We start from the raw sequence: 27794 nt of genomic DNA, 5'->3' as shown, positions 1-27794 counted from the left end.
GGAATTTAATTTCTCTTTGTGTACTCTGCAACGTGATCTACCATTAGTGAGACCTTTCTGGCGCAGTTGGGTTTTCTTCCTTTTCAACTTCAGAGGCTAAAGGCAGCTCAGACATTTTGGTCACAGGGAATATCAACAGCCAGCAGTCACATTTCCTTACTAATGGTTCTAACATCAATTTTAACAGGACCACACTTGGCGCTCTTAATAAATTACAGCTTTTTCCATTGTCTTACACACTCAACTAGAAAAATAGGAACAAAAAGACTATATACCTACTGCATAGCACCCTACATACAAACATCCGACACAGAACACAGAGCTAAAATGTCACACCAAACTGACCATTTCTGTATGAATCACTGCAAAATGCTGTCTCTCACTGAGATGTTTTATTGAATGCACATTGTTAAGGCCATTTTAAAATCCTCTCACAAATACGAGCCCTTACCAGCACCCTCAGGACCCCAGCAGCCCCACTAGGGTTTTACCCACTTTCCTAAACAAAGGAGAGCTCTGCTGTTCAAATTACTCCCTTAGGGACACACTGCATAACCCCTCTGACTTGATTTTACTTCTTCAGTAATACCACTGCAAACACACTGAATGCTAATAATAAATAAATTATTCAAATATTCAGTCTCTACGGAAGCACCACATGAATCATCTTCCTGAAAAGAAACTCCTGAAAAGATTGTCAGGTACCCTTCAGGGGTGGGGGGAAGGAAGTAATTTAAATAATAATGCAAGGTGAATGAAAAGTGATTTATTGTAACATGGAGATATAGCAGCTTTGCTGTTAATTAAATAGGTTGACCAAAGCCAAGTCACCAGCAATCACACAGAGCATGAGTGTCACCACAGTTTCAAAGAGGGTAGAACTGGAGGTTGGAGAAGCAAATTTTGAAGAGAAAAAACAGTGAAGTCAAAAGGTTTGGTGCTCTTCCAATGAAGATAACTAAACTGGAACTAAACAGGACACTCAAACCCCCAGATCTCCACACAAAACAGTAATTTATGGAGTTAAACAGTCAATTTCCAAGTGTACCTCTAAGAGTAAGGAGCTTAATTGAAACTTCAATGGGGGAAAAAAAACCAAACCAAAACCTAAACCACACTACTCTGCAAAAGCTAACAAACAGCACTGTTGCTTTTTACAGTTAGGTTCCCCCTGTTTAAGGTTCCCCTATTAGTGGAGCATTGAAATATGATACAGAGCCAATATTTTGTAGACTGACAGCTCGGGCAGTGAGAAGGACTATTATTATCCTCATTTCATAGAGCAGAAAACCAAGGAATTATAATTCCAAAAGAAAAAAAGTATTTAGATTCTTGAGGAACACAAGATGCCCAAATATGCATTAGGAAACTTAATGTTTAGTTGGATTTGGGCATAAGGGTCTCGGCCAAGGTTGTGTAATAGATCATAGCACCTAAGTCTACCAATCCTAAGACTGGACTGTCTTGCATCACTTTTGGTCTTTCTTCTTATAGTCATCATTACATTTAAGTTTTAGAACTATTTTAGAACTCAATCTGGCCACGGTCGTAAAGATAACAAAAAATGTTTTTACAAATGTATTAATAACAAAAAGAGAGCCAAGGAGTATCTCCATCCCTTATTGGATGGGGGGGAACATTGTCACCAAGGGTGAGGAAAAGGCTGAGGTACTTAATGCCTTCTTTGCCTCAGTCTTTAATAGCCAGACCAGGTATCCGCAGGGTATTCAGCTCCCTGAGCTCGAAGACAGGAATGGAGAGCAGAATAAACTCCCCATAATCCAGGAGAAAGCAGTTAAGGACCGGTTAAGCCACCTGGACACCCAGAAATCTATGGGGCCTGATGGGATCCACCCAAGAGTACTGAGGGAGCTGGTGGAGGAGCTTGCCAAGCCACTCTCCATCATTTATCAGCAGTCCTGGTTAACAGGGGAGGTGCCAGAGGACTGGAGGCTTGCCAGTGTGACACCCATCTACAAGAAGGGCTGGAAGGAGGGTACAGGGAACTACAGGCCTGTCAGCCTGACCTCTGTACCGGGTAAGATTATGGAGAGGTTCATCTTGAGGGTGCTCACAGGGCACCTGCAGGACAACCAAGGGATCAGGCCCAGCCAGCATGGGTTCACTAAAAGGCAGGTCCTGCTTGACCAACCTGATTTCCTTCTATGACCAGGTGACCTGCCTAGCGGGTGAGGGAAAGGCTGTGGATGTTGTCTACCTGGACTTTAGTGAAGCCTTTGACAGCATCTCCCACAGCATTCTCTTGGATTAACTGGTGGCTCGTGGCTTAGGCAGGTTTACTCTTCGCTGGGTAAAGAACTGGCTGGATGGCTGAGCTCAGAGAGTCGTGGTGAATGGCGTTAAATCTGGCTGGCGGCTGGTCACAAGTGTTGTTCCCCAGGGCCTGGTTCTGGGGCTGGTCTCATTCAGTATCTTTATCGATGATCTGGATGAGGGGATCGAGTGCTCCCTCAGTAAGTCTGCAGATGACACAGAGTTGGGTAGGAATGTTCATCTGCTCAAGGGTAGGAAGGCTCTGCAGAGGGATCTGGACAACCTGGATCGATGGGCAGAGGTCAACTGCATGAGATTTAATAAGGCCAAGTGCCGGGTCCTGCATGCACTTTGGTCACAACAACCCCATGCAACGCTACAGGCTTGGGGAGGAGTGGCTGGAGAGCTGCCTGGAGGAAAAGGACCTGGGGGTGCTGGTTGACAGCCAGCTGAATATGATCTGGCAGTGTGCCCAGGTGGCCAAGAAGGCCAACAGCGTCCTGGCCTGTATCAGAAATAGTGTGGCCAGCAGGAGTAGGGAAGTGGTCATGCCCCTGTGTGAGGCCGCACCTTGAATCCTGTGTTCAGTTTTGGGTCCCTCACTACAAGAAGGACGTTGAGGTGCTGGAGCGCGTCCAAAGAAGGGCAGTGAAGCTGGTCAGGGGTCTGGAGCACAAGTCTTATGAGGAGCTGCTGAGGGAACTGGGGTTGTTCAGTCTGGAGAAGAGGAGGGTGAGGGGAAAACATCTAGCTCTCTACAACTACCTGAAAAGGGGTTGTGCTGAGGTGGGTGTCGGTCTCTTCTCCCGACTAACTAGCAATAGGACGAGAGGAAATTACCTCAAGTTGCACGAGGGGCAGTTTAGACTGGATATTAGGAAAAAATTCTTTACTGAGTGAGTGGTCAAGCATTGGAACAGGCTGCCCAGGGAGGTGGTAGAGTCGCCATCACTGGAAGTGTTCAAAAAACATGTAGATGTGGCACTTCAGGACAAGGTTTAGTGGGCTTGGTGGTGTGGGGTTGATGGTTGGACTTGATGATCTTGGAGGTCTTTTCCAACCTTAATGATTCCGTGAGTCTGTGAAGTATTATATAATATTAAAATCATCTGTAATATATATGCTACCTTGCCCTGTTGGTTTTTCTTTGCACCTCTAGGTAGTAGAAGAAAACAGAGCATTTCTCTCCAAGTTTGAGTTTCTTTTGAGGTATAAGACATGCAATTCTGAAAGTTAAATGCACACGAGTCTTACTGAAACCTCTCGTCTTTCAGTTCTCCCCTGCTCCTCCTCTCCTCACCCCTGTTAGCACTAGCAGGTACAGATACCTTGTGTCCCAGGATGAGTTGCACCTCTCCACCACACGCCCAGGTCTTGCACTTGTCCTGCTCGTGCAGTGGAAAGAGTAGATGAACTGAATTTCCACCAGAAGCAGCCCACTGTGCCTGCAGGGGCCCTTGGGTGTTTGTTGATGGGTGCTGACAAACACATCCCAATTTTTCACACTATTAGAGAGAAAACGCATGTGGTTGCATGCACACAGGATTCTTCTCTTTGTGAATTTGTTGTCAACTTCCGTCTTGAAGGTAATGAGAACAACTCATCCCAAGCCTCTCCCCAGAAAAGACTGAGCAGCTGGTATGGGCAGTACTTGTCCAAAGAAAGAAGTCCCCACTGTTGTTAGATTTTTATCCTAATGTCTCTAATAACATAAAAATGCAGGCTGGATGTCTTCATTTATAAGAGGGGACGGTTCTAATTTAGCCCTCACAAGGGAAACCAGCAACAGTTGTCCCCTTTCTGCCTCCTCCCTGCTGGCTTATATCCACCTCAGTAAGCGCTTCTATTAATAGCTAACACTTGGAAATGTGAAGTCCCAAATCTGCTCTCTCATTTCATACAATTACTCAAAGGACAATGGATTAAACAAACTTCTTTGGTCACTTCAAGGATTCTCATGCTTATTAGAGAAGAAAAAGATCTCTGTGCCAATGTGTGCATGTATTTATAAAAAAGCTGTTTCCCTATCTTCTTCTGTAGGACTTCTCAGGTCTGGTCTGTCCACATTTTGTACAAAATAACATTTCAGAATTAGGGACACAATTTTCTTACTCTCTCAAATAAATCACCATTCTCATCTAAGAATAAAGTGACCTGTGTGTTTTGGAAATTTCCTTGAAGTCTCATTGTATGGTCAGATATCAGATGTCAGTACACTAAAATGTGAAAGCCACCATCTTAGACTGAGGGCATCAAGGGTTGGTATCTTGCCTGCAGTAGCAGTGCCCAGAGTTTCCATTTCTGCTCTGCAACAACTCTGGAGTCACTGTCTCATGCTGGTTTTGGTGATTCCTGACGGTGTGAAGACAGTGTCTTCCAATTCTCTCCTGCCAGAGCTCCTCACAGGTGGTGCCAGCTACAGCCAAGGCAGCTGGACCAAGGCAGACCACACATGGGCTGCTAGAAGCATGAGTCAGAGATGAGTATGTCTCACACAAGGCCAAGCCATCCCCCTGTAAGCATCCTATTGCTTGCTCTGTTCCGGAGCATGAGGATGCCTGTTCCTTGCAGCTGATGGCAGAAGGAGAACAAACCAGCTTGTGAGCTCTGCGGAAGACCATCCCTCCTTTCTCAGGCTCACTCAGCCAAGTGGGACCAGAGGCCACAGGCGACTCCTTGCTCCTCCCCTCCTGTGTTCTGTGAATGGGAAGGGATTTTTGCCAATCTTTTTTTCCATTCTAATTAAAGGAGAATTGTGGCTTCAAAGGAAAGCCAAGCAGTCTTGAATTCAGTTCACTGACTGCTGCAATCCTGTTAATAGGTATGAGTCTGGGTCTGCAAGATCTCTGGAGCAAGAGCTCGTATCTTTCATTTAACATCCACAGGCAGCAGATTTAAACTGTAGTGATCATCAGAAGAGGAAGTGGAGGACCTTGCCCACAGAAGAAAGCAGACAGCACGGCAGGGATCACGGCTGCACCTCCAGTTGGTTGGGAACTGCTGGAAGCTGCAATCCAAGGTGGACAACCTAGTCACGGTGATGAAGGCTGTCTCCATTTTCAGCTCCAATAGCGACAGGGACTGGGTGACCCAGGTTCACTTTCCTTCCCTGGACGATGAAGAATCACTAACCATGCTACCACGAGGGCCTGCTTCTTCCAGGCTTTGACTGGAACCTCAGGAAGCTTACCCAAGAGTGGCATTAAGCCAGGCAGATGTGTACTTGCCGTAAACCCAAGAAGAGGCATTGCTTTATGTCAGCTGCTGCCCAGTCATGGGGCTCTTGCTCTTCTGGGGCAACCCCCGCAGTTCTTGCACGCTTGTTTCAATCCCCACTGCAGCAGCAACGGCAGACACAGATTACTGTTTTCACTGTATGGCACTCTGTTTCTGTGCCAGCTGTAATTACATCCACAAACACCTTCGACATACGCTTCCTTGCAACTCAGGACAGAACAAATCCAATACGAGAAGACACAGTAATATGCTCCATTTAGTTTATTAAAGTGTGAGGGCAAGTAAGACAAAAAGACCAGTAAGTATGGTACTTTCTTCCCTCAAAATGAAAGTTGTATCTTTAAGAAACAAAACCAAAACCCTGCACAGTCCAGTTACATCTTACAAGCAGCACTCAGTAGCTGGAATTTACATGACCACTGCTAAAAGTTAATTTGAAGATGTATTTTTAACTTATTCAGGGTAGAATGCTAGATACATTGAGAGCAAAATAGTTTTATTATTACTGTTGATCTGTGAGCAACTGCCTCAAGTCTGTAACATGAGATTAACACTCAAGACCAGAGCAGAGGCAACGAAACTGACCTTATCTGAACGCGACACGTTAGTTCCAAGGTCCTGAAGTTAATGTGACTATGTCCCCACCTACTTCACCCAGCACAAGCTCCGGAGGAGTTTAGAATTCATCTAAATCTTTTCCACCAAAAAGACTTGTTCCTATAATACATTTTATTAAATAAGAATGGATGTGTTATGACAGCTGAGAACAGAAAAAGCAGTGGGAGCAAAAGCTCTCCATACAGCAGGTTTAAAAAAACATACGCTGTGGTTTGAAACAAAAACACAGTATCTACAATAACAAGTTACAAAAACTGATAGAAAAAGTAAAGCAGTAAGAGCAAAAACCTGTTTTATCTGAGAATCCTGAAGGCTAGAACACAGCAATCTCCACGGACATACAAGTTTTGAGAGAAGGTATCAGAAACTGGTAAGGCTGAAGGTCCTACCTATATTAAGCTCTGCATGGCACTTCATGAGACGACCGAAGAGCACAAAATATAACAAGCAATCCTCACATAGTAGAAGGAACTCAACATTTCAAAAAGGACCTGAGCAGGTGACTTAGCACAAAAAGTAAATTTATTGTTCATTTGTTTTGATTAGAGAGTTAATGCTAGGAACAGCAGTACTATGATCCACAAAATAAACACAGAGGTAGACATCTCATAGCTAATAAAATCATAGGCAAAAAGAAAATTACTTTTTTTTTCCCCCCACAAAATTCTTCAAAAAAGTAGAAGCAAAAACAGACAGAAAGGCAGAGAATTAATCCTGCTCATGTCAAAGACATTAAGGACACGGAATGGCTACAACGAATTTTAGCTTCCCTTTCTCTTCCTTTGCTATTTTGAGGTACAGATAACTGGTTTCTCAGTCACTTTCTCTGGAGAGATATGTTAAATGCTTTACAATGGTTAAGATTACTTTGCCAAATAGTTCAGGTATAAAATGAATGGAAACCAGAAGCATCCACAAGGCTTTCTTGGTTAAAAAAGGTATGACTTACATTGCAGATTTTTTTCTCTTCATTGCCCAAACCAGAAAAAGAGCATTTTCCTTAACAACTCAGAAGAAGTGAGGTATGGCAAGTGCACATCAATATCACATTTATTAAATTTCACAATTATTCTGTATTATTGTCTAACACACACTGAACATTTTTTCAGATGTAGCAAAACACTTATCAAGTAAAAATAATTTCAAATCCCTTTGTTACCTAAACTTTTGCCAATCAAAAGGCAGTACTATAACTTGACACTGTTAATTGAGTCAATTTTTCATTCTCCTGTTTGCATTAAGTTGGATATAAGCACTGGAAAAAAAACCTTAAGATGGTCATGTAAGGTAGGACTCGACAAACCTCTCCATGCCCTCATCTCATCTCACACCTCCCTGCACCCGCTACACAGGTACGCTCTACACAGGTCTTCTGGAAAGACAGTCAGAAGCAGCAAACAGGTAGATGCACTACTTCCAGGCAACCTGCTGACGCCTGTACGTGAAAGAGCTCATTGTAGGGAAAAATGAAAAATAGAAAGACAGAAAGTAAGGCTTAGTTGAGTTATTTTCTTGTTTTAAAATTAACACTAGAAAGTGTTAAAAGATGAGTTTAATGAGGTTTTTCTTCACACTCTCTCATCCTTCCAACCTCAGTCGTATCATGCGTATTAAGAGTTCAAATTGGCTGCATTTTCCACTTGAAATGGCAACTCAGAATGCCAACTCAGTTAAAGGTCTGTTAGGCTTTGTTAGTTGCTTGAAAAGGCAGTCATCTCTCTTTTTTCCCCTTTATTTCTTTAATATGCAAAAATGATTTGGGCTTTTGGGGTTTTCTTCCCAAATTTGGAAGGCAGAGGAGGGCAGAGAAGAGAGTGGAGAACAGCGCACTCTTTATTAGGAGAAGGCTTTAAGGAACAACTGAGATAGGAAGGACTACAAAATAGTTGTTACCAATTCTTGGAGATCTTGCATCACAAGAAGATGAAAAATATTTGTGCCATACAGACCTGCCAGAATAGTTTACACTTTATGAATTCAAATTACAAAGACTGTATATGTGCAGGTACACATTTAAAACTAGAATTGTTGAACAACTGAAAACAAATCAAGCATATCCATTCACAATAGTTTCTTTTTTTCCTTCCCACAAAAAAAAAAAAAAAAATTTCTAGTTCTTTCCATTAGGAAGGACTGCAAAGGTAGCAGATCTGCCGTATCAAGACAAAAGCTGCCAAACTCAACAATTTATACCACCTCCTAGTGTTAAGAAATAACCTGGGTGCTTTACTGTATTTAAAATTTGTTTGAACAAATTTCAGCATAGGTATTAGGTAACACAATGATGCAAATTCTTAGATATGTGCAAGGAATCAGTTGAAAAAAAATTCTCAGGTAAACTACAGATGCTGGATGGAGTGTTGAAGGTGAGCAGTACTGCCTGCTGATTATTTGCTTGTGAGCCTAGTTGTGAGTAAGGCTCCATCCTAAGTGATTTGGATAAATATTCTGGAGAACATTATGCAGCATTTTCTGCCAGAAAGAAGGCCAGAAAACTCTTGGCACCATGAGAATGAACACAAAACTGAGACACTTCATGGACAAATACTTGCAAAGACCATAAAATCATCCTGAACAGTGTAAGTTACTTTTGCACCATAGACAAATGCATACAGTCCGGGGAAACACCCTTCTGTGTTCCCAAGATACTTCCATTAAGAGCAATGGTAGTTCTATGTACTCAATGGCAGAAATATAAACACACTTAGCAAGGAATAATGATTTTTAAAAATCTGGTAAGATAGACTGAAAATCTTCACCTATCAAAACTGCAGCCATATAGCTTCTGTTTATATAGTCCATCCAATGGAAATGAGATATTTAACATTCCTCTATGAATATAAGCACCCTTAAACATGGTAGGTCTCTTGAGACAAATACTCTGCCACTGTTTTCCTTGCTACAGCACCACTACCAACATTTGGGTATGTTTTGCTATCAGCACAATTAGGAAGTAAAAGAAAGGATCTCTCTCAAAGAACAACCATGCTTCATCCACAGAGCTAAAAGCAGTGTTCCTGGAACACTTCCTTCTGAGCACTCCTTATCCACACAAAGGAGAAAAAAAAAGTCACCCTTTGCCACATTTTACAGTAAGCAAATTAATAATCTGAGGAAAGTAAAAAAGCAGCAACTTTCATAGACTACACTCACTGTATGCAGTAAATCGTCATTTTCAAGGCACCAGATGCGCAATAAAGGAGACAGGTTAAAGGAAAGAAAAAACATTTGGTTACTTCTTGCCCAGTGAATATTACAAAAGCTATGCAATTTGCAAGAGGTATTTGTTAAGTAGAAAAGTTACTCCAAGATGTAGTATCCATCACCTACCTTGTAGAAGGGCTCCATTCCTCTTGAAAAAGGTGCTTCCTGGCCAAATGGGTGGACCTGATGTGCTAAAGGTAATAAGAAATAAGTGTAAAGAAAATCTCATTTACATTAAACAATTGTAAGTTACTATATGCATGAATTCCGTTTTGTTTTTAAAGCTAATGTAACATCATGGCATTTTTGCCTTCAAGCAAGGGTCTAAAATTTCACGTTAAAAATAGGTCAATTTGCTTCAAGATTCACCATTCTCTTTACAAGGAAAAACCTCCTCAGCAAAGCACACGCCCACATTCTCTCAGAGGAAGAGAGAAAAAAGCAATTTGGAATAAATAATTAAAAAAACCACAACAAATCAATGTCAAAAATATTTACTGAATTCTCAGTACAGCAAAATATACTCACGGCCATCTGCTAAAAACCCAAATGCTTTATGGCTTTTACTCAACCATAACAACCTGCTACCCCAGCTAATGCATCAACACGGAAAGGCCTTGGCCAGGCACCGGGCGTTTTCCGTGCTTCCGCCAGAGCCCTTCGCAGAGGTCACCTCACCGCGTCAGGAAACACACAGCTCAACAGGCTGTCCCGCGAGCACCAGAATTAATGAAGCTTGGCCTTTGCCGGTGCGTGCTCGGTGACCACGGCGGCTCCCCTGAGATCCCCGGCAGGGTGGTGGCCACGGTGGGCCCTCGGTTGCCTGGCACATGGGAGCGCACGCCTGTACCAAAGCTCTTCCCTGAATTCGGGCCACTGCCAGGTCCCTCTTTCGCTTTGCCTCCTGCTTGGCACAGAGGCTGCCCAGAGGAAATGGCCTCTGAGAGGCCTCTCCTGTGACAAGCGCGGCTGAAGGCGAAGAACGGATTCACACACGGGAAAAGAAAGAGGAGGGAAAATCGGTATGATCCTCTAAACCTTGTTTTCTTCGTTGCCTCGGAGCAGCCCCACAGTACTGCGGGAAATAGGACTGTGGAGCACCCACTCCAACAACCTGTGGTCCCGGCGAGCCGGAGAAGAAGGGAGGCTGTGAGGAAGCGCCCGATGGCTGCCTGCACCCCTCCTCTCCTGCAAAGGCACCGGAGCACCGCTGCACCGTCACCACCACACCAGAACAGCTCCCCTTCCTACGGTGGCTACCCCACAGCCATGTCTGTCGGCAGAAGGACCAACCCTCCCACACATAAAAGGTAACCTTGCTCTTTTCTGAACAGTGCAGATGACTGCGGGCCAGGCGTGCCCCTCCTTCCAGCACGGCACGGCTCACCCTCCCCAGGGAAATCCACAGGCGGTGCTCGCCCGGAGCGAGAGTGCCGCCGCTGCCGCTCTTGCTGTATGGGGAGTCCCCGACAGGAGAGGCACTACCTGCAGGCGTTCACTGACTGCATCCTAGGGCTCAGGCGTGGCAAGTATTTTAAAAGCACAGTACCTAAGGGAAATAACTAAAAACATGGAAAATATTTGTTGCAGCATTGTCAAGGCAGGTGCAAGAGACAGATTGCCAGGGGGTCGTTCTGTCATGAAACAGGTTTCAGAGTCCTCTAAAGCTTGAAGACAATCATAGGTATTTTAAGAAACTAAGCTTTTATTGAAATTAGTATCATGAAACTATGCTGTCAATACCTAAATAATTGCCCTGTGTCCAAATTCGAGCACAAATTAAAAGCAAGGGACTAAATATCCTTCACTGAGATTACTGCAAGGCACTCTGCCTTTTTAAGGTAATCCACCTTCCTCTTCGGATGCAAAATGTGAACGAAGCTCCACACACCATTTCTGTTCAAAGTTACTTTTGTCACCTTTTGAGTTGACTACCGCTACACAAAATGCAATGAAATGGAAAACAGATATTATCTACTACACTGACAGCATTAGCGAAGTTCTGATAAAATACCATTTATAAAAAACACACTGCTTTCACAATTATTCTGCAGAGACTCTTGTGCTAACATATAAAAACTTCATGTGTTAAAATATGGACTGTAAGGGGAACCAAAGCAATTACATGAGTAATAAAAGCCTCTGATACTCTGGAACAAAAAGGTGAGTTGAGAGAGAGACAGAGAAAGACCAAAACGACCAAAAAGAAATTAAGTAGGTCTACAGTCTAGGTGCTGGAGTGTGCTGTGGCACGCACTCGTCTGAATACACACACCCACTTTGCAGGGCTTAATGTAACCTATTGTTTGCATTCCTTATAGTAAGTGCCAGCTCTTCAAGTGTAGCTCCTCAATTCACATGAAGGTCAAGAGCTGTTGAGGGCATTCACACTCCTGTAGGACAGGCTCACAGTTTTATAGCTAATCAGAGTCTAAGATAATCTCTGGGACAGGACCCATCAAGCTACAAGTGGAAAGCCGTAGCGTAGTCTTCATACCGTACAGATTTGCCACAGAAATCAGAAATCACAGTATGGCAACTATATGCCTCTCAAAAGCCCAAGGAAAAAAATGGTGAAATTCTGAAATGAAACCATAGAAAAAAATTATTCCCAGGCTGCTGTATGCCTGTACATGGGTGGAAGAGGGTTAAAGAAAGGAGAGGGAAAAGCGTATATATTTGAATAGACAAAATGTCTCCACTAGAGAAACAAAGCCATAGTGATTTATCTTATTTTCCAACTTAAAAAAAGGCCCAAGGCTCTCATAAAAAACTCCATCTGATTCAGCACAAACCCACATGAACTGAGAAAACTAACTGTGCCTTCCCAGGGAAGGAAGCTAAAGAATTCAAGCATGTAAATAACGTACCGCAGCGACCGGTCAAGCCTTTCAAACAACAAACTTCGGTTTTTGCAGGGCTTTGCTGAAGTTTAGCTATGCCTGATCTGTGTTGGATAAATTCTCTTTCTGTTCCCAAACTTTTGCACATGAAGTCTCAGATGGTATTAATTATTAAAACTTATTTCAAATTGAGAAATGACAGAGTTAAACTACCTCTCACATTAAAGTGTTCAAAAGCTGCTTTCTCCCTGTTACAGATTAAGAAACCATTTGAAGGAGTTCATTCTTCTAAAGCCCATCTATAACAAAACAACATTTGGTCCATCCCAGGCGTTTTATCAAACAAAGTGTTTCTTTGGTGTAGTCTGCAAGCTACTGGAGAAGAGTGGCTGGTTCTCCTATATAAGTAAGAGCATATCCTGTATTTAGGCAAAATAAAAATGCAAAATCTGGTTTTAGAAATTTCTTTTGTAATCAATACGTGCTGTAAGATTAATACTTATGCAGTTAGCATTACTGATGGCAGTTTTTCCCCAAACTTATCAACTAAACATACTGACTAAAGTCATACTTAATTTCTAATAAATCCCCACACAGCTACTAAAAGAAAAGCAGTAGCTAGTTTGAACTCTTGTATCAGTGCAAAGAAACTTGTGGTCTAATACATTTTTGTTGTGCACAGGTTTGGACTGACCTAAGTCCCAGCAGCAGATGAGCCCAAGGCACATGGGGAGGGAGGCAGGAAACAGATTTGGATCATTCAATAAAGAGCTGAGATTTCAAACTAACATCTTGAAAGAACATGTATCAGTATAGTTTATGGATAAAACTACAGGTGAAACACCAACAATTACCCATCAAGGACCGTTGGTTTAATGTGCAGAAAATACTATCAAGCATACCCTCAGCCAAAGGGATATCCAGGCTGCAATGGTATTTGTAGCAAATGCATAAAACAGGTCCTGGGCGTGCAAGTTCACGTCCAACCAGTGCAGGATCCACCTCCCTCTGAAGCACAGTCATTGTCGCTGTGGCATCCGTGCACCACCACAGGGAGCAAACGAAGTATTCACATGCTTGCTGAAAACCAGCAGCTGAGAGAACTGACGACTAACAGTGTTTAACCCATGAGCATCTGCTCGTGTGAAATGAGATATCTAGGACTAGGAGCCAGCCCTGACCAAACCCAACCTTTCCCGGGGACTCACTATCGATTTTTCATGACAAGTGGGATTCTATTTCCACTCAAGGCAAGCGATGAACTGTTTTTCCTCTGATGACACAACCAGTAGGAAACTTCGTTGTACTGCAGGGCCCTTGGGCACTGGGAGCCACCTGACCGAGGGCTAGCAGGGATTTTTCTGAGGGAAGGCTTTTCCACAGGAAAATGTTGCTTTGCTGAAATCTAAAACATTCCATGGGAATGTGTTGACTTGGACACCACTTGTGCTGGAAACCAGGCCGACGTGAAGGCTGGCTGGCCAGCCAGTGAAGGTTCGTGGCAGCCGGCCAGTCCAACCAGGAGCTCCCAGGGCATACAGAAGCAATAATGCATGTGAGCCCACCCCGATTAATTATTTCTACCAAAACGTATGCCACACATTTATATTAAAAAAAAAAAAAAACAACCAACTTTAAAAGGTGTGTAGGCTTCAAGAGACTTAAAAAAGGAAATATAAATCCTTTGTCTTCTGGAATTCACATCAGAGCAAGGAGACTGCAGTTCTTAAAGCCAAGCACTAAAAAAAAAACTCAGGGTATGAATTCTCTCTCATAGTTGCAGTATTTCACAACTATGCCAAAAAACTCTCACAGGACTCTTTGTCAGAGAAGCCTGATTAATAGATTTAAAAAGGCCAAACAACTAAAAATTCAAAACAAATTCAATTGTGTGGGACTACACGCCACAATTACGGGATGATGAAAACACAGAAGAAAGGCAATAAATATAGGCCAATGACTGTGTTACCAAATATGTCCTGAGGGTGATGGTAAGCAGGACACAGAAAGGGGGGAAAACAAACAAACAAGCCAACAACCCCCTGCCGAACATACACTTCAAAGGCGACTGAAGCAGGGAGCTATTAGCCCGAAGAAAGAAGGCTCAGTAGGGAGGCAGGGAAGATGCTCCACACACACTTTGGCCCACCACATCCAAAAGGTGGTGGGCTCAGCCACTGGGGCATAGCTGGAGCTCAAGCACACCCTGGCTCTCAGGAAAGCTTGGAGTACAGGGCAGGTTAGCTCGGTAAGGGGCAGAAAGATGAACGGAGTCAGCTGTAAGCTAACAAGCTGTTGCACACAACATAGCCAACACAGAGCCTGCAGTAAGCAAACAGCTGCTAGACTACAAACACGTTGCAGCGACACAGAGGTTCCCCTCTCCAGCCCTCACCAGCGGCAAAACCGATGGGCACAAGTGAAGATGATTGACTGAAGTGCCTCTACATCCAGCTCAGCCCACAGATTTTGCAAAAAGATGTGTCAGGAAGAAATAACAGCTCTTCCTCTCGTGACAAGCGCAGCAAGTTCCCAGTAACGCAGAACAAGTGGATGGGAGAGCACCCAATTCACTGCGATCATCACCCTTTGCTGCAGGGTGGACAGCACTTATCAGGACAGCAATATAACTGAAAATTCCTGGGAGCAGAACCTGCAGTTGCCAGATGAAGGGAACAAAGGCATCGCTGTACCCATGCTGTTAAGTACTCCATCACCAGCCAGCCACAGTGCAAAATACTTCACTGCAAGTCTCACCTACACCTCCAACAAATAGTGAACTGAAGGAAATGTCAAGGACACCAAACCTACAAACAACAAACCATTTTGTCAAAGAGTAACCAACCGAGGATCTTGCAGGTATAGAAACCCACCTCTGAAAGTTTCTGAAAAGCAGCTAAACCACAATTATTCTTATGTTCAAGCTGCTGAGATAACAATAGCTGCAGGTGCCTTTACCTGGCTGGAGCCCATGAAACCTTGTATCTAGTGGCAGCAGGGAGTGATGCTCTTGACAAGTACATTCAGCTCCGGATGCAAGCTGGACTCACACTGCTACCATAAGGTATATAAATGGATGTCCAACTAAGCTGAAAGACTGTAATTTTTTACCATTCCTTGAGAAGTAAATTTAGGACGGGTTGGTAACTGAGAAAAAAGCTTAAGAAATATACTTTTGTGGGAATACAGCATCCCTTGATACTGGAAGATCCATAGTACTTCCTTACAGCAGTCGCCCTGAGTAAGGCATGAGAAATATTCATGACTATGGCAACGAGCAGTCCTCTTGGCTCCCACACTGCACAAACATGGTCTGCAGAGTGGCTGTCGGACGGCACGGGAGGAGGTCACTCGGTCCAAACCACACCACCACGAGCTTGCAGAGTGAACACAGGACAGACGGCATCTCATTCTGGTTGAGCACGCCTGTAACACTTGTCAGCTCGTCACTGCTTGCACCGGAGAGCTCAGATCCTTCTACTGCCTTATCAGCTCCATTTTCTACACTCAACTTTAATGCCACTACTGGACGGAGGCTAAGAAGACTACTGCACTGCAAAGAGGGGTTAATGCTCTATACTTGGGTACGTAACCATAGTTGTATTAAAGAATTTATCACTCTCATTATAAATTTTGAGCAATACAGAAGCATTTAGATACCATCACACCTCTAACACATGCATTTTGTTAACAAGGAAGAAAAAATTTGTAACCCCTGCCAGCAGCTTGCTGGCAGCTAATACCACAATTAGCGATCACCTAGCAACAGGCAAGCAAGCTTCCGATCCAGCCAAAGGGAAAAAACCCTCTGCTAACCTGGGCTAAAAAAATAAAAACATAAAAACATATCTGGAACGTGCGTGTGAAGGTATTTCCTGATTTTAATGAAAACTGATTACTTTAGAGATTTTAAATATATAAATCCAGTACTCCATCTTCTCGACTTTTCCGTAACTGACAAAACATTATTCTTAAGGAGATTTATGAATTCACAATACCAATTTTTAATTTATGAAGGCTGATCTAATATTCTGGTACTGCTTCTCTTTCCTCTGCAATTCCCTCTTTTATTGTCTCCCTGGTATCTCTCACTTACTGCGACATGCGGGATCGAGACTTTAAGCTCCTGGATGGAGTCTTTCCTGGTTTCTCTAGGGTGTCTAACACATTTTCGAGTGAATAATAAAATTTTGATCTCTTGCGCACTCTAAATGAGTTTTCTATATGACACGACTGCCAGAGGGATTACATCTAAATTTTTATTAAAGACAAAAGAAGAGTTGCTCAGGAAAGCTATTCATGAACGGAACACCTGAAAATAAAGTGTAATGTTACTTTTTGAAGGATGAAGTGGAAAGCTGGCCAAACCTTTACATTCTCCAAATAGCCAAAGCCATTCTCCTAATAGCCAAAGCCATTCTCCTGTCACTGTCTCCACTAAAAATAAGTAATTAAGCAATAAAATAGAGAGAGGGGGAAAGAAAGGAAGGGGAAAAAAAAGGATAAGAAAAGCTCCTCAAATTTCCAGAATGAGGCATAAAAAGGGTAATTCCTAATTTTAAAACATGGTCATGTGCCTTTCAGAGTTCATAAATGACTCTGCTGTAGTGCTCAAAAGACCCCTCTCACTGCTGGTGTGATATATGAAGCCTTCTTGTCCCCTTGGTGAGACTCTGTAGCCTTCAGCCAGAATTTTGGTCTTTGCTGAGAGCTGAATATATATTTATAGACAACAAAGGAGGATTTGTTCTTTAAATAAATTTTAAAAATTGTAATTTCTAGAGAGTTGTTGTTTTATGAGAGATGGCTATTTGAGGTATGCCAGCCATAGGGCAAAATGCAAATTCCTCACTGATCTACGGTTAAGTATTTTAACTATTTATTGTGAACACATTATAATTTTAGGCTGAATAGTGAAATAGGAAAAAGTCAAGGTATATTTGAAAATTCATGGTGAGACAACTGTCCCACATTACTTTTAATTCAAAAAAGATTTGTCTCCATTGGGAATTGGGAGATGCCAGCTATGAGCTTCCAATTCTAATTCTGCCTCCACCACTGAATCACACAGTGACTTCAGGCAAGTAATTTCATCCTTTCCGTCTCAGTTTTATTCTTCTTCTTTTGTGTTAAAAACAGGAATAAGTTCTTACTGACATAATCTACATATCTCCGGAAGGAATAAAGAATTGTTAAGTAACAACACAATAGGTGAGGGAATAGTCTTTTGAAGTGCATGTAGTTAAAGAAGGTGCTCACTTCTAGAGCATGGATTGTTATTTGTTCCTGCTTTCCTGATTTTGAAGTAAGGAAAAACACAGGTTACTTCACATGCTGTACTGCTGTGTTTCTCCTTATTTCACAACTGCTCTTACATGGTTCCTAGACTATCTATCACTGGATGAAAAATTGGTGGTCATCAGGCTGGGGAAACTTGAGAGTTACCTTGCTTGTGTTATGGAGCATGTTTGTGCCAGCTCACGCAGGCATCGCAGGTCAGTCCCCTGAAGCCCAGATGAGAAGATCCCATTTACAGGCAGCCACTGGCCTCTGAGACCATGAAGGTCAGAACCTCAGACCAGAGGCCTCCTTTGGGCCATAGCAGCATCAAGTGCTGACCTGGCCAGTGGGGAAGAAGTTTGATTCTCTTCTATTCTACAAAATCAGAAATGGAGTGCTCCAGTTTTCCAACTTTCCAAGCCTTTGTTTGCTGCAAAACAAGTGAGGGGGGAAAAAGGGTTCGTTTCTGTTTTGGTTTTACTTGATTAGAATTGCACTGGAAGCAAAAAAAAAAAAAGGAAGTCTTTAATCTCAGATTTCCTGAAAAAAACAGATTCCAGAAAATACATGCGTCCTAGCAATTGCCTAGATCTAGGCTCACCTTCATTTTCAACCTGATGTAAAGAGTCTTGATAGCTAATGCTACAACACAGACAAGACCCTAGAAAACTTCCATACCGACCACCTGAGCAACTGAACAGCAGTGAAATGGCAGAGCTGCCACCCAGGCACAACAGCTCTACTAAACGAAGCATTTTTCCCAAATGCAAACTGATTAAATTTTTAAAAAGCCCAAGGTCACCCAACTGACTTCTGTTATTCTCGTCCTGAACTTCAAACAGCTTTGCTGAAAGACCTGCCTAGGTTTCATAAATACTTTCTACATGAGGCTCCCACTCACATTTCTAACCACGGCTTAACCATGGTCTGTCAGTCAATTGGACTTGAGATTAACGATATGCACATCTCTGCCAGAACTGCTTCTCAGCCATTAGTGAGAATACGCCACTTGTTAATTTTAAAGACATCAATGCACTTTGAACGTGCACAAAGTTACAAACCTGTGCACATGCAAAAGGGCAAAGCTGATCTCCAATGAAACAGAAAGGGGAGGCCTTTAAGTCCTTCCTCCTAAAATGCTTCATATTGCTTGCTGAAATTCTTGTTTATCCGGTATGGTGCGATTCCCCATTTCACCAATTTAAGAACGAAGGAAACTCAAAACCAAGCATGACACGCAGGCTGCTGCCAGTACCAACTCCCCCTCCATCACTTGCTCAAAGTCAAGGTGCTTACCAGCTGAATTTTTCCATACTTGGTCTTTCTCATTAATCTTGAATGAATGTGGTTCAGATGATTCAGAACTAATCTGGCTTCTGGAATTACAGAAGCAGAGGACAAAACGAATGTTTAACCTCTCGCCTGGAACATTTAACCTCTCCCAGATGCTGAGGGTATTTTTCCCTGGGAAGCTTAATGTGCTTATAGGCTCCACAGCACTGCTGGAGAGGAGGGTGCAGAGGTTTGCAGTCACTGGGCCACACACCTAAGTGTTTGATGCACGTATCAGAAAGTTACGTAAAAGCAGAAAACATAATGACAATAATAATAACAAAACAAAAGTCAAGTGCTCACGTATTTGGAAAGTCCCAATTACATTTTTTAATTAATCTCAATTCTGCCTCTTCATGCATATCTACTACACGAGTCCTGCATTCAATGGTCACACTCTTATCCCCCAGAAGATTAGTCCCAGAGGATCATACTGCACAGCATGCGAGGTCCACAAGATATGAATGGTAAGACAGCTTGTGGGTGCTTCTGTCACCAACACAAAAGTTTAAGGCACAAATATCAAGTTATCCTTAGAGATACATTTTTAGAAATAAACTGCTAAGGCATAAAACACTTAGTATTAAAATTTGTCAGTTTTCATTCATTCACATTCCTGTGATTACTCAGTTTGAAGCACTCAGAGCTGTATTGTAGAGATGGGGGAGGGACAGATCAACACACACATGAAACTACAGCACCTAATACCGGGCTGTTTCATCTCACAGTCTGGATCTATGATATAACAAAAGAAGGAAGAGAATACAGCATTTTTTTTATTCAGAAACATTGTAGACACATCACCTAGATCAATCCTCCCACCCACAGAGCTACAGAGATACCACTTCCATTCACAGAAAGGAAAACATATACACAGAGATAACAACATACCTCCAGAACGCCCAGTAAACCGCAGCAGAGCAGGACTAGCCCCCAGACGCCCCACCTCCCAGCTCCAGGCCCCTGCTGACAACCCACACTGCTATCGTATTAGGCCTCCTCATCACTGACTGACATCAGTTGCACCTACCAGAGTTCAACGTTTCTCCTGAACAGACCCCAAATGCCTCAGGTTGGATGCAGAGCAACTTAAAAGCAGAGTAACAGTATGCCCTCCACTGTACAGTAAATTTAAAGCAAACAGCAAAAGCTTGACTAAATTCTATCCTAGCAGCCCAACCCAGTCAGGAGAAGATAGGAAATTTTCCATTTAAACCAGAAAAGTCTTTGACTCAACGAAGGCTCAAATTCAAGGACCAGAGGAGATAAGACCTCACAGGTATTTACACTGCAGAAGTCTCTTCCCTCTTTACAGTTTCTGCCAAAATGAAGAAGCCCCAATGAACTGTGGTTGGGAACTGTACGTAATCTGTACTCCTCTGGTCTCCAGAATAAGAGCACTCCTAGTTGTTGTTATTACAGTAGCAATAACCACAGCACCCAACTCCCGATATCTTCTATTTACCATTTTCTAAAGCAGTATGAAATAATGAATTTCACATGTTCTGCAAATCTAACTGTAAACAAATACTCAGAGGACCTTATTTTGACTCATTTTTAAAATTATCATTAGCCACTTTCACCTTAGCAGAAAAATGAACCTCCCACCTGTAATGGGAAATAAAATTCAGTGTGCATCTTTATCCCTAATCCTTACCTCTCCCAACAGCTGTTCAGTCTGTTGAGAATACTAGCATTGTACTTAATAATTTTCTCAAGTTACAATAATACCTGCATGAATGAAGGAACTCAGTAAGGAAAAGCAAAGATGACCTTCACATAATTTATAGCAAGAAGTCACCCCTCTACCTTTAAGCCAGTGATTCTTGACTGATTCTATGACTGATGAAGCTGCATTGCTACCAAGAAGGACACTACTTCCCCAGAAACTGTCTTTCAACATTATTATTTCAACAAATCTCAGTTTCACTGGTGGAATCCACAATCTGGTCTACGTTTCCCTCCATTTCCTGCTTCTCCTCAGCTGCTTGTGCAGAAATTGGACGCAGCTCAGTAAGACAGGGCTTAAACACTTCTCTTCACTCTGGGATTCTGAGCAGAAAGGAGAGGTGTAGAAATAAAGGCTGTCTGAGGAAAGGTGAAGGTGAGCAGGCAATTACTTTTGCAATGAGATACTGTTTTCTACATCTCTGCTTTATCCACTGCGACTTCATGTTGGCAAGGTTGAAAAAAATTGTTATGAACATGAAAAGTCACAAAAAGTTGCAAATATCTGAGTCTACCATTTCTGCATTGTGTATCTAAGCAGCAGCTTGGTAACAACCTTGTGCGAAAACACAAAGCCTACAGAGAGAGTCTAGGCCACTCACTCTCTCTTGATAAAGCTCAAGAAGGATAAAGCATAAAACCAAATATGACAATCCAGCAATCCCCTGTGCCCCCCACCTAACAGGTCTGGTTTAACAGTCAGCGGAAGAGATTGCAAGCTCTCTCCTCGAAGAACCAAGGTTTTCTGGGAGGTCCATCTGCTGGTGAGCAACCCCAAAAACAGAGGGGTTCTTCACTAACAAAGAGCACGATCTTTGCAGGCACCAAAAGGAGCTGCTAAGGATGAGCATGGTTATCTGTCAGATACTGTGTAATTCTCCTTCCAGTTGAATCAGTCTGCCATGCGGTTGCAAAAAATCCTCATTAGTATTAACTAGCAAAAATATGTTCATGAGTGTATGCACGCTCTCACTCTCTGTAATTAATCCCTGGAGTAAAGCTGCTCCTTGGATCACCTCAAATATAGAAAATCAATGAGTTAGATTACAGGAAACAATTAATTATGGTTCACTGGTGTTTAGAAAGAGACACTGACACCCTGACATCCCCAGACAACATTTGTGCCCTCTAAAGCAGCAAATCACAGAAAGTAACAAACTACGCTTTTCAAACATCAGATGACCTCAAGCTTGCTCATTCTAGTGAAATTATACTAATCAGTCATAAAATGAATGAGACATAACCTTTTAGACATTAAAGAGGCAATTAATTTATAGCACATCCGTTTACTACAATCAATTAAGCAGAAATATTTTCTTCACGTGTTAATGTAACTTCTGACAAATCGGGGAGGAGGGGGAAATGGAACAAACAACTTTGCCAAACCATTCCAGTTAATTCTCACGTTAGTGGTTTCATTGACAGTCAAGTCTCCTTTTCAGTGTCATATACAGTGCATCACTGAATTTTCCCGCCAACACTCAGAGGACTGAAAGTAAATAGGCAGAAATTGGAAAGCAGCAAGCCCAGCCATTTGCAGCACTGAACCATCCAGATTACTGCCTCTGCTGGGTGCAACAAATACCACCTGCAGCTCTCAGTTAACTGGAACATGCTCAACCAACTTTTTAGAAATCCCTGGGGCTAAACTTTACATCACAGAGAAACGTGACTTGAAGTGAAGCAGGACTTGGATGGTACCAGCAGAAATTGCTGTCACCTCAGTGCACTGTTTACCCCCTCCAAACCATTTTTGCTGACCTATCAGGAGGACTTCCCATTCTGTTTTCATTGCCAACCCCTGCCTAAACTGTCTCCTCCTCCACATTATCCCCTTTGCTGAATCCCTTTCGGGTTTTATTGTCTTTATTCTACTTCAGAAAGTTTATGGCTATTTTGTAGAGCCTTTGGCATCTCAGCACGGGACAATTTCACCACTAAAGCTTTATTAAGCCATTTAGACAAGTCCCATGGACAGGACGAGAGCTTGCATTTCTTCACCCATCCCCCTTGTCCCTGTCTGTGTGGAAACTCTACTGGCAAGTCTGTCTCTTGGTCTCTCATTCCCTCTTTTCTTGGAGGGACTCTAGAATAGGTTGTGAAGGCTAGAAAGCAACATGTCAGATTCCCTGTAGTGTATGACAGCAGTGTAAATGGAATGAAGCCCAAAATGGACAAAAACTTAGCATTTAACAAGTGCTTTGGATGGGAATTAAAACATGTTTATAAAAACTCTAAAGATAACAGCTCAGCTCCAAGAACAGAGTACAAAATATCCTATTTTAATGTTTTTGTCTAGAGAAAAAAGGTTCCCTCTATTAAAAGAGGTCTTCTCAAACAGTATATTCCCCATACAACCCAATCTTGCCCATTATTCATGCTACACCAGCCTGAACTGCACGATGATGCCCGTTAACCTCTCGGTGCCACACTAGAAGACAACTATAAGCATTTGCCTATGAAAGCAGATTTAACAAGGGTTCGTGTGAAACAGCAGTAAGGGAAATCAAGAGCATGGCAGAGCTCACTACCCCTCCACGCCAAGAAATTCCCCTAAACTTGTGGGCACAGCAAACTGAAAGCAGGGCTTTTGAGCCTGACTATATACGTGTTTCACACTGAGAAGTTCCACTGAAAAAGAAAAGAGAGAAAAAAAAGCTGGTAACAGATACATTCATGATCCCTCCACAACTTTTGTGTTTGTGCCACCCCAAGAGAAACAGCTTCCCTCTTGGGAAGGGCAGAAGAAGAGTCACCATTTCATCCAGTCTTGCAGTCGTGAATGTACTAAACCAAAATATCTCCTATTAAATCCACATCTGTAATTCTCTTCAGTAATTCTCCCTTCTGAAATTTTCTTTCTGGAGGGAGAGGGAGGGGGAAAAGCCCTCTTTTTCTGTTGTCTCCAAGCAAGCTTCGGTCTTCAGGCCCAGACACTTACGCTTACTGGTACATGAGTATATATCGTGGTCTCTTCAATAGAGCAGTAAGGCTTAGTGCCCGCTTCCCTCCCGGAGAAAGAGACCAATGTACACCATTATGGCACTGACAGGAGATGGTGCTTTTAACTGAAGTAGGAGCTGCCTGACTTGCATCTCTGAGCAGACCAACAAACAAAAAACAGCACTAAAACTCATCTGTAGGATGGGTGGTGAAAGGGTGACTCCAGTGCCGGTCTCACAGTAACCACCATAAAAAAAGTTTTCCCAAAGAAAAAAAAAGGAGTTCAATCTGCCTCCTTTCCTTGGCCTCCCTTTTAAAGAATACAAATAAGCTTCCTGAAAACCAACCGGCCTTTTGATGAGGCAATAGCTTTCCTCCGTGTTTTTGTTTGTTTGTTGAAAACACTTTGATTTCGCAGGAAGCACTAACAAATGCAACTGGCGATCAACTTAGTTGAAGAACCTTAAAAAGTGACAGGACACACATCTCCTACTTCAGCCACTAAACTGGATTGTCTCACTGGCTTGAGCAAAACTGCTGAATTATTTCCCTAACAAAAGAAAGGCGCTTTTAGGTCCTATAATCTCATTTCAAATCCTTTTACCCACTCCCTACTCTTTTTGGCCTTGAAATTGCAATCCTCTTTCAGGACTAATCTCAGGACTAATTGGTGCCAGCACTCCAGTTTCTCTCATTTCTTCGCCCTCCCTCTCGCATTGTTCAGGTGCTAAAAAGGATGGTGGGCCAGGGTTCAGCGTCCCTATAATGAGCCTGTTCCTACAGAGTCTGTTAATAATTAGCAGGAAGCATTTTGTCTTTAAATTGCACAGCACTAGCAGCAAGATTTTACAGAGCCAAAGAATCGCTTCACTGTTGTTCAAGAAGCTCCACAAGTTTGCAGGCGATCTGCAGGCCAGGCACGCGGAGGGCCGGGCGGCGCGCAGGGCACCGTGCCCGGGCCAAGCCCCGCTGACCGGGCATGCAGGGTGGCACAGGCGGTGCCAGTGATTCCGGAGCTCCGCCGGCAGCGGGAAGGAGTCGGCAAGCGAGGGAGCATCCTGCACACCTCACCTCCAGCGCTGCGGCAACGCCGCCACAGAATGCGTTGACGTGACAGGGCTGAGTCGGTGTGGTGAAAGGACAGTCTTTGTTTAAGAAATATTCCAGAATACAGTTCCCTGAAGAATAACGAGCAAAGAGAAGATTTAAGAAAGCCTGCTACTTTTCAGCTAATGACTGTATTTGCAGGTAGTGCCAAAAAGGAACAATGACTTCTCTTACCAAGGGACTATCAGTGTTGACCATTTCCCAGCCAGACTTGGAAGCAAAATTAGTTTTTCTGTAATTGGAAACCTCAATCTAGTGAGTGCACTAAAACCAAACCACAAAAAAAGCTACTTCCAATGGTCGTCCATTTCCAGCAAACCTAAGGCTAACCTTGAGCTTTGATCCAGGCAAAATAAGCCAAAAGCTTCTAAAGTTTTTCTAGCTGGTAGGACTGCATCACCAAGAGACCACATAAAGTTCTGACACTTAGATATTGTACAGTGCCTTCTACTGTCTTGAAGCTGAGGGACAACACACGAAACTTCATCTGATGAGACATGCATTACCTCCATTGCACCCCCAAGGAGTGCTCTGGAGTTTAAATGCAGCTGCGACTACATCCACACCACTACGTCCACACCGTCATTTACTACTGCATGCTTTTAGGCATCTGCAAGCAGGTATGCTATGAAGAAAACATTAGCATTAAAAAAGACACAACTTGCCTCACTCTCATAAAAGAGCAATTCTTGTGGAGCATCAGTAAGAGACGGGCTGTGAGGTGCCGAGACTCCTGCAGAAGCCAGCACACCAGATGTAAGGTCTGACTAGATTGAGGGAATCTACCGCTACTGCAAAGAGGCAACGCCAAAGGTTTCTGTGTAAAAAGGCATACTCCCTGGTGCACTCAGCCAGCATCTGGCGATCACTGGAGAAAAAAGCAGTCTGTTATTGCAAGTACTCTGTAGAAATGGTGTGGGTACACAACAGCCACACCATAAGAACTTGTCATTTATCTCCAGTCACAGAAATTGATAGCAGGTTTGAACACAGAGCTGAAATTACTGATGATTCTTCTTCATTTGCACCATAGCTTGAGATCAGGCAGTGTCTTCAGTGGCTTTTGAATTAAGATGGGTAATAAGCATGCTTAGATCTGTGCATAATACCATCCTCTGAATGTTAGGCTCCCCCATCACACTAAAGCCACTCATGGCACAACAGCTCGCTGAGGGAATCGTTTTACAGAAGACCAGCTGGAACAAATGCATTTAAATTCTCCATCTCTGGAAAATGCAGTTTGCAAACCTTGTGCTCAGGATCCATCGCTTATTTCTGTTTGCCTTTGCATCAGAAAGTTCAGACAGAGGACTCTCCTCAGGTCATCCAATTCAGCTTTCTGCCAATAGAAAACTCCTTTCTACAGTCAATTTTCTAGGATTTTATTGAGTCTGCTTTTCAGCACTCTACCAGATGGATTTCAGACCATTTCCTTCAAGAGATTAATTCAGTCTAATAAGTTCATTATTTGTGCCTGGTCAGTGACCAAGGAAAGATAAGCCAGAGTCTGTGTACTCGTTTGCTACTCGCATGCTATTAAAATGGCAAGTTTTCCATCCATGTGTCAAAGTCTGTTCACAACAGCAATACAACAGAGCCAGAGACGTCCCTGTGAAAATTGAGCACCTGTGTTCACAGAGGGATACTGTTAACTTGTTTACAGCATCAAAGCAACCTCCCTTTTCTACCTTGCAGTTTGAAAACTGGCAATCAGAAGACAGTAACTGAAGATCAGTTCCTGTTGCGAGTCCCCTTCCCCGGTCGGAGTCCCTGGGTAGCGTTTACCCACTTTGTTGCAGTCCAGACTCCTGCGCCAGAACAGGCTGCTCTACTGCTACTGCACTGGAGCACAGGCTGAGAGACGCAGCAGACTGCCAAACCATTCCACGCGAATTACGCTCTCTCACCAAGCCTGTGAAGACCGAGGAATCATGAAGTTGAGGTGCAGCATCTCTTTGCTCAACTTTCCTTTACCCAGCACTGGAGAACTTTACTACAGCATGTGAGTGACTTGAGAACACAGGTTTGCCAGTCAAGAAACCTTTAAGGCAGGTTTGTAGCATGCACCTGCCAGAATACACCCGAGTCAACACTAAGTGTGATGATGCCTCCATGTTCTTCCGTGCAGAAACTCTGCTTTGGGAGCCAGAAGTAGCATAATTTTACCAGCACAGCACTTGTGCCATCTAACTAGCCTCAGTGAGATTATGGTTCAATGGTGTATTTTCTCTGGTAGGAATGCTTGAAGAAAGCCCTGATCCCTCCTTGACAAGCCCCAATCCCTTAAAAAAAAAAAACAAAACCCTCAACAAAAAACCAAAACCAAACAAATCACCAGGATCTCATTTACAGGGCAATTACACAAGTGTCTTCACCAGCACAACTGAGAAGACAGTTTGCTATGGTACAAGGGCAGCCAGAGCATCTTAGAATGACTTTTCAAAGGAGAAACAAAGAAAACACAAAAAGGAAAAAAACCCCAAAAATCAAACCAAACCAAACCCCAAAACCAACCCCCTGCTAAGCAATCAGAAGACACTGCTCCCAGGGTCCACGGGCAGCTGGTTGAGAGCTAGTCTGGAGACTTGCTGCATGCCACTGTCACATGTGGTATGGGTAAAGCTCAAGTATGCTTTTGTTGTCTTAGACCACCCGAAGGGCAAACTCAGTGGCCAATTCAAACAGCTTGAGAGAAGTTTCCTCTGTTAGTTTGGGAGGTTTGAACTGATCAGACAGCAACTGTTAGCGGGGTTTTTAACTGTACCTGAGAGTACCACCCATGGAGCGCTAGCCACTCTTTCTCAGGGGTATCTCATACTCACCGTAGTGAACAGAAGATGGCAAATGTGCACAGAAATAGGCAAAAATGAACATTGGGCTTTTTTTGGCAGTGCCACTCAACACAAACTGACCTCCTAGAGCTCTTGCTTCATATCACTGCAAAATACACAGCTCATCATTACTACTTTCCCCCTGTTTTCAAAGCAGGGTTTTGGTGGTAATACACCCAGGGAGACAGAAAAAAAAAAAGACCTAGCACTTCCAGCACGAATTTTTGTTCTTTTTTTTTTCCCCAAATCTGAGCAAGTCTATTTCTACATCTGAAGGCAAAAGGAGCAAAATATACTTAATAACCAAAAGAGCTGCATCACTTCAGCAATATAGCTGATTATGGCTCTTAAACTATCATAGAATAAATGCGTTTGTATAAAGTCGTCTTTTTACATT

At 43.0% G+C, this 27794-nt stretch overlaps 1 protein-coding gene across 2 annotated transcripts in view; it reads right to left on the bottom strand.

Moving 5' to 3' along the window:
- The window catches only part of FOXN3 (forkhead box N3), a 142722-nt gene that overhangs the window by 71465 nt on the left and 43463 nt on the right, over positions 1 to 27794 (bottom strand). For both annotated transcript variants that reach the window (XM_082000507.1, XM_082000508.1), the window contains exon 3: positions 9460 to 9524. In XM_082000507.1, coding sequence (XP_081856633.1) covers positions 9460 to 9524 — 65 coding nt within the window. The remainder of the gene's footprint in view (positions 1 to 9459; positions 9525 to 27794) is intronic.

This window comes from Phaethon aethereus, assembly GCF_964289735.1.
Source record: "Phaethon aethereus genome assembly, chromosome: 5".
Lineage (NCBI taxonomy): Eukaryota > Metazoa > Chordata > Aves > Phaethontiformes > Phaethontidae > Phaethon > Phaethon aethereus.
Note: the sequence above shows the minus strand (reverse complement) of the source record. Positions and strands in the feature narration are given on the sequence as shown.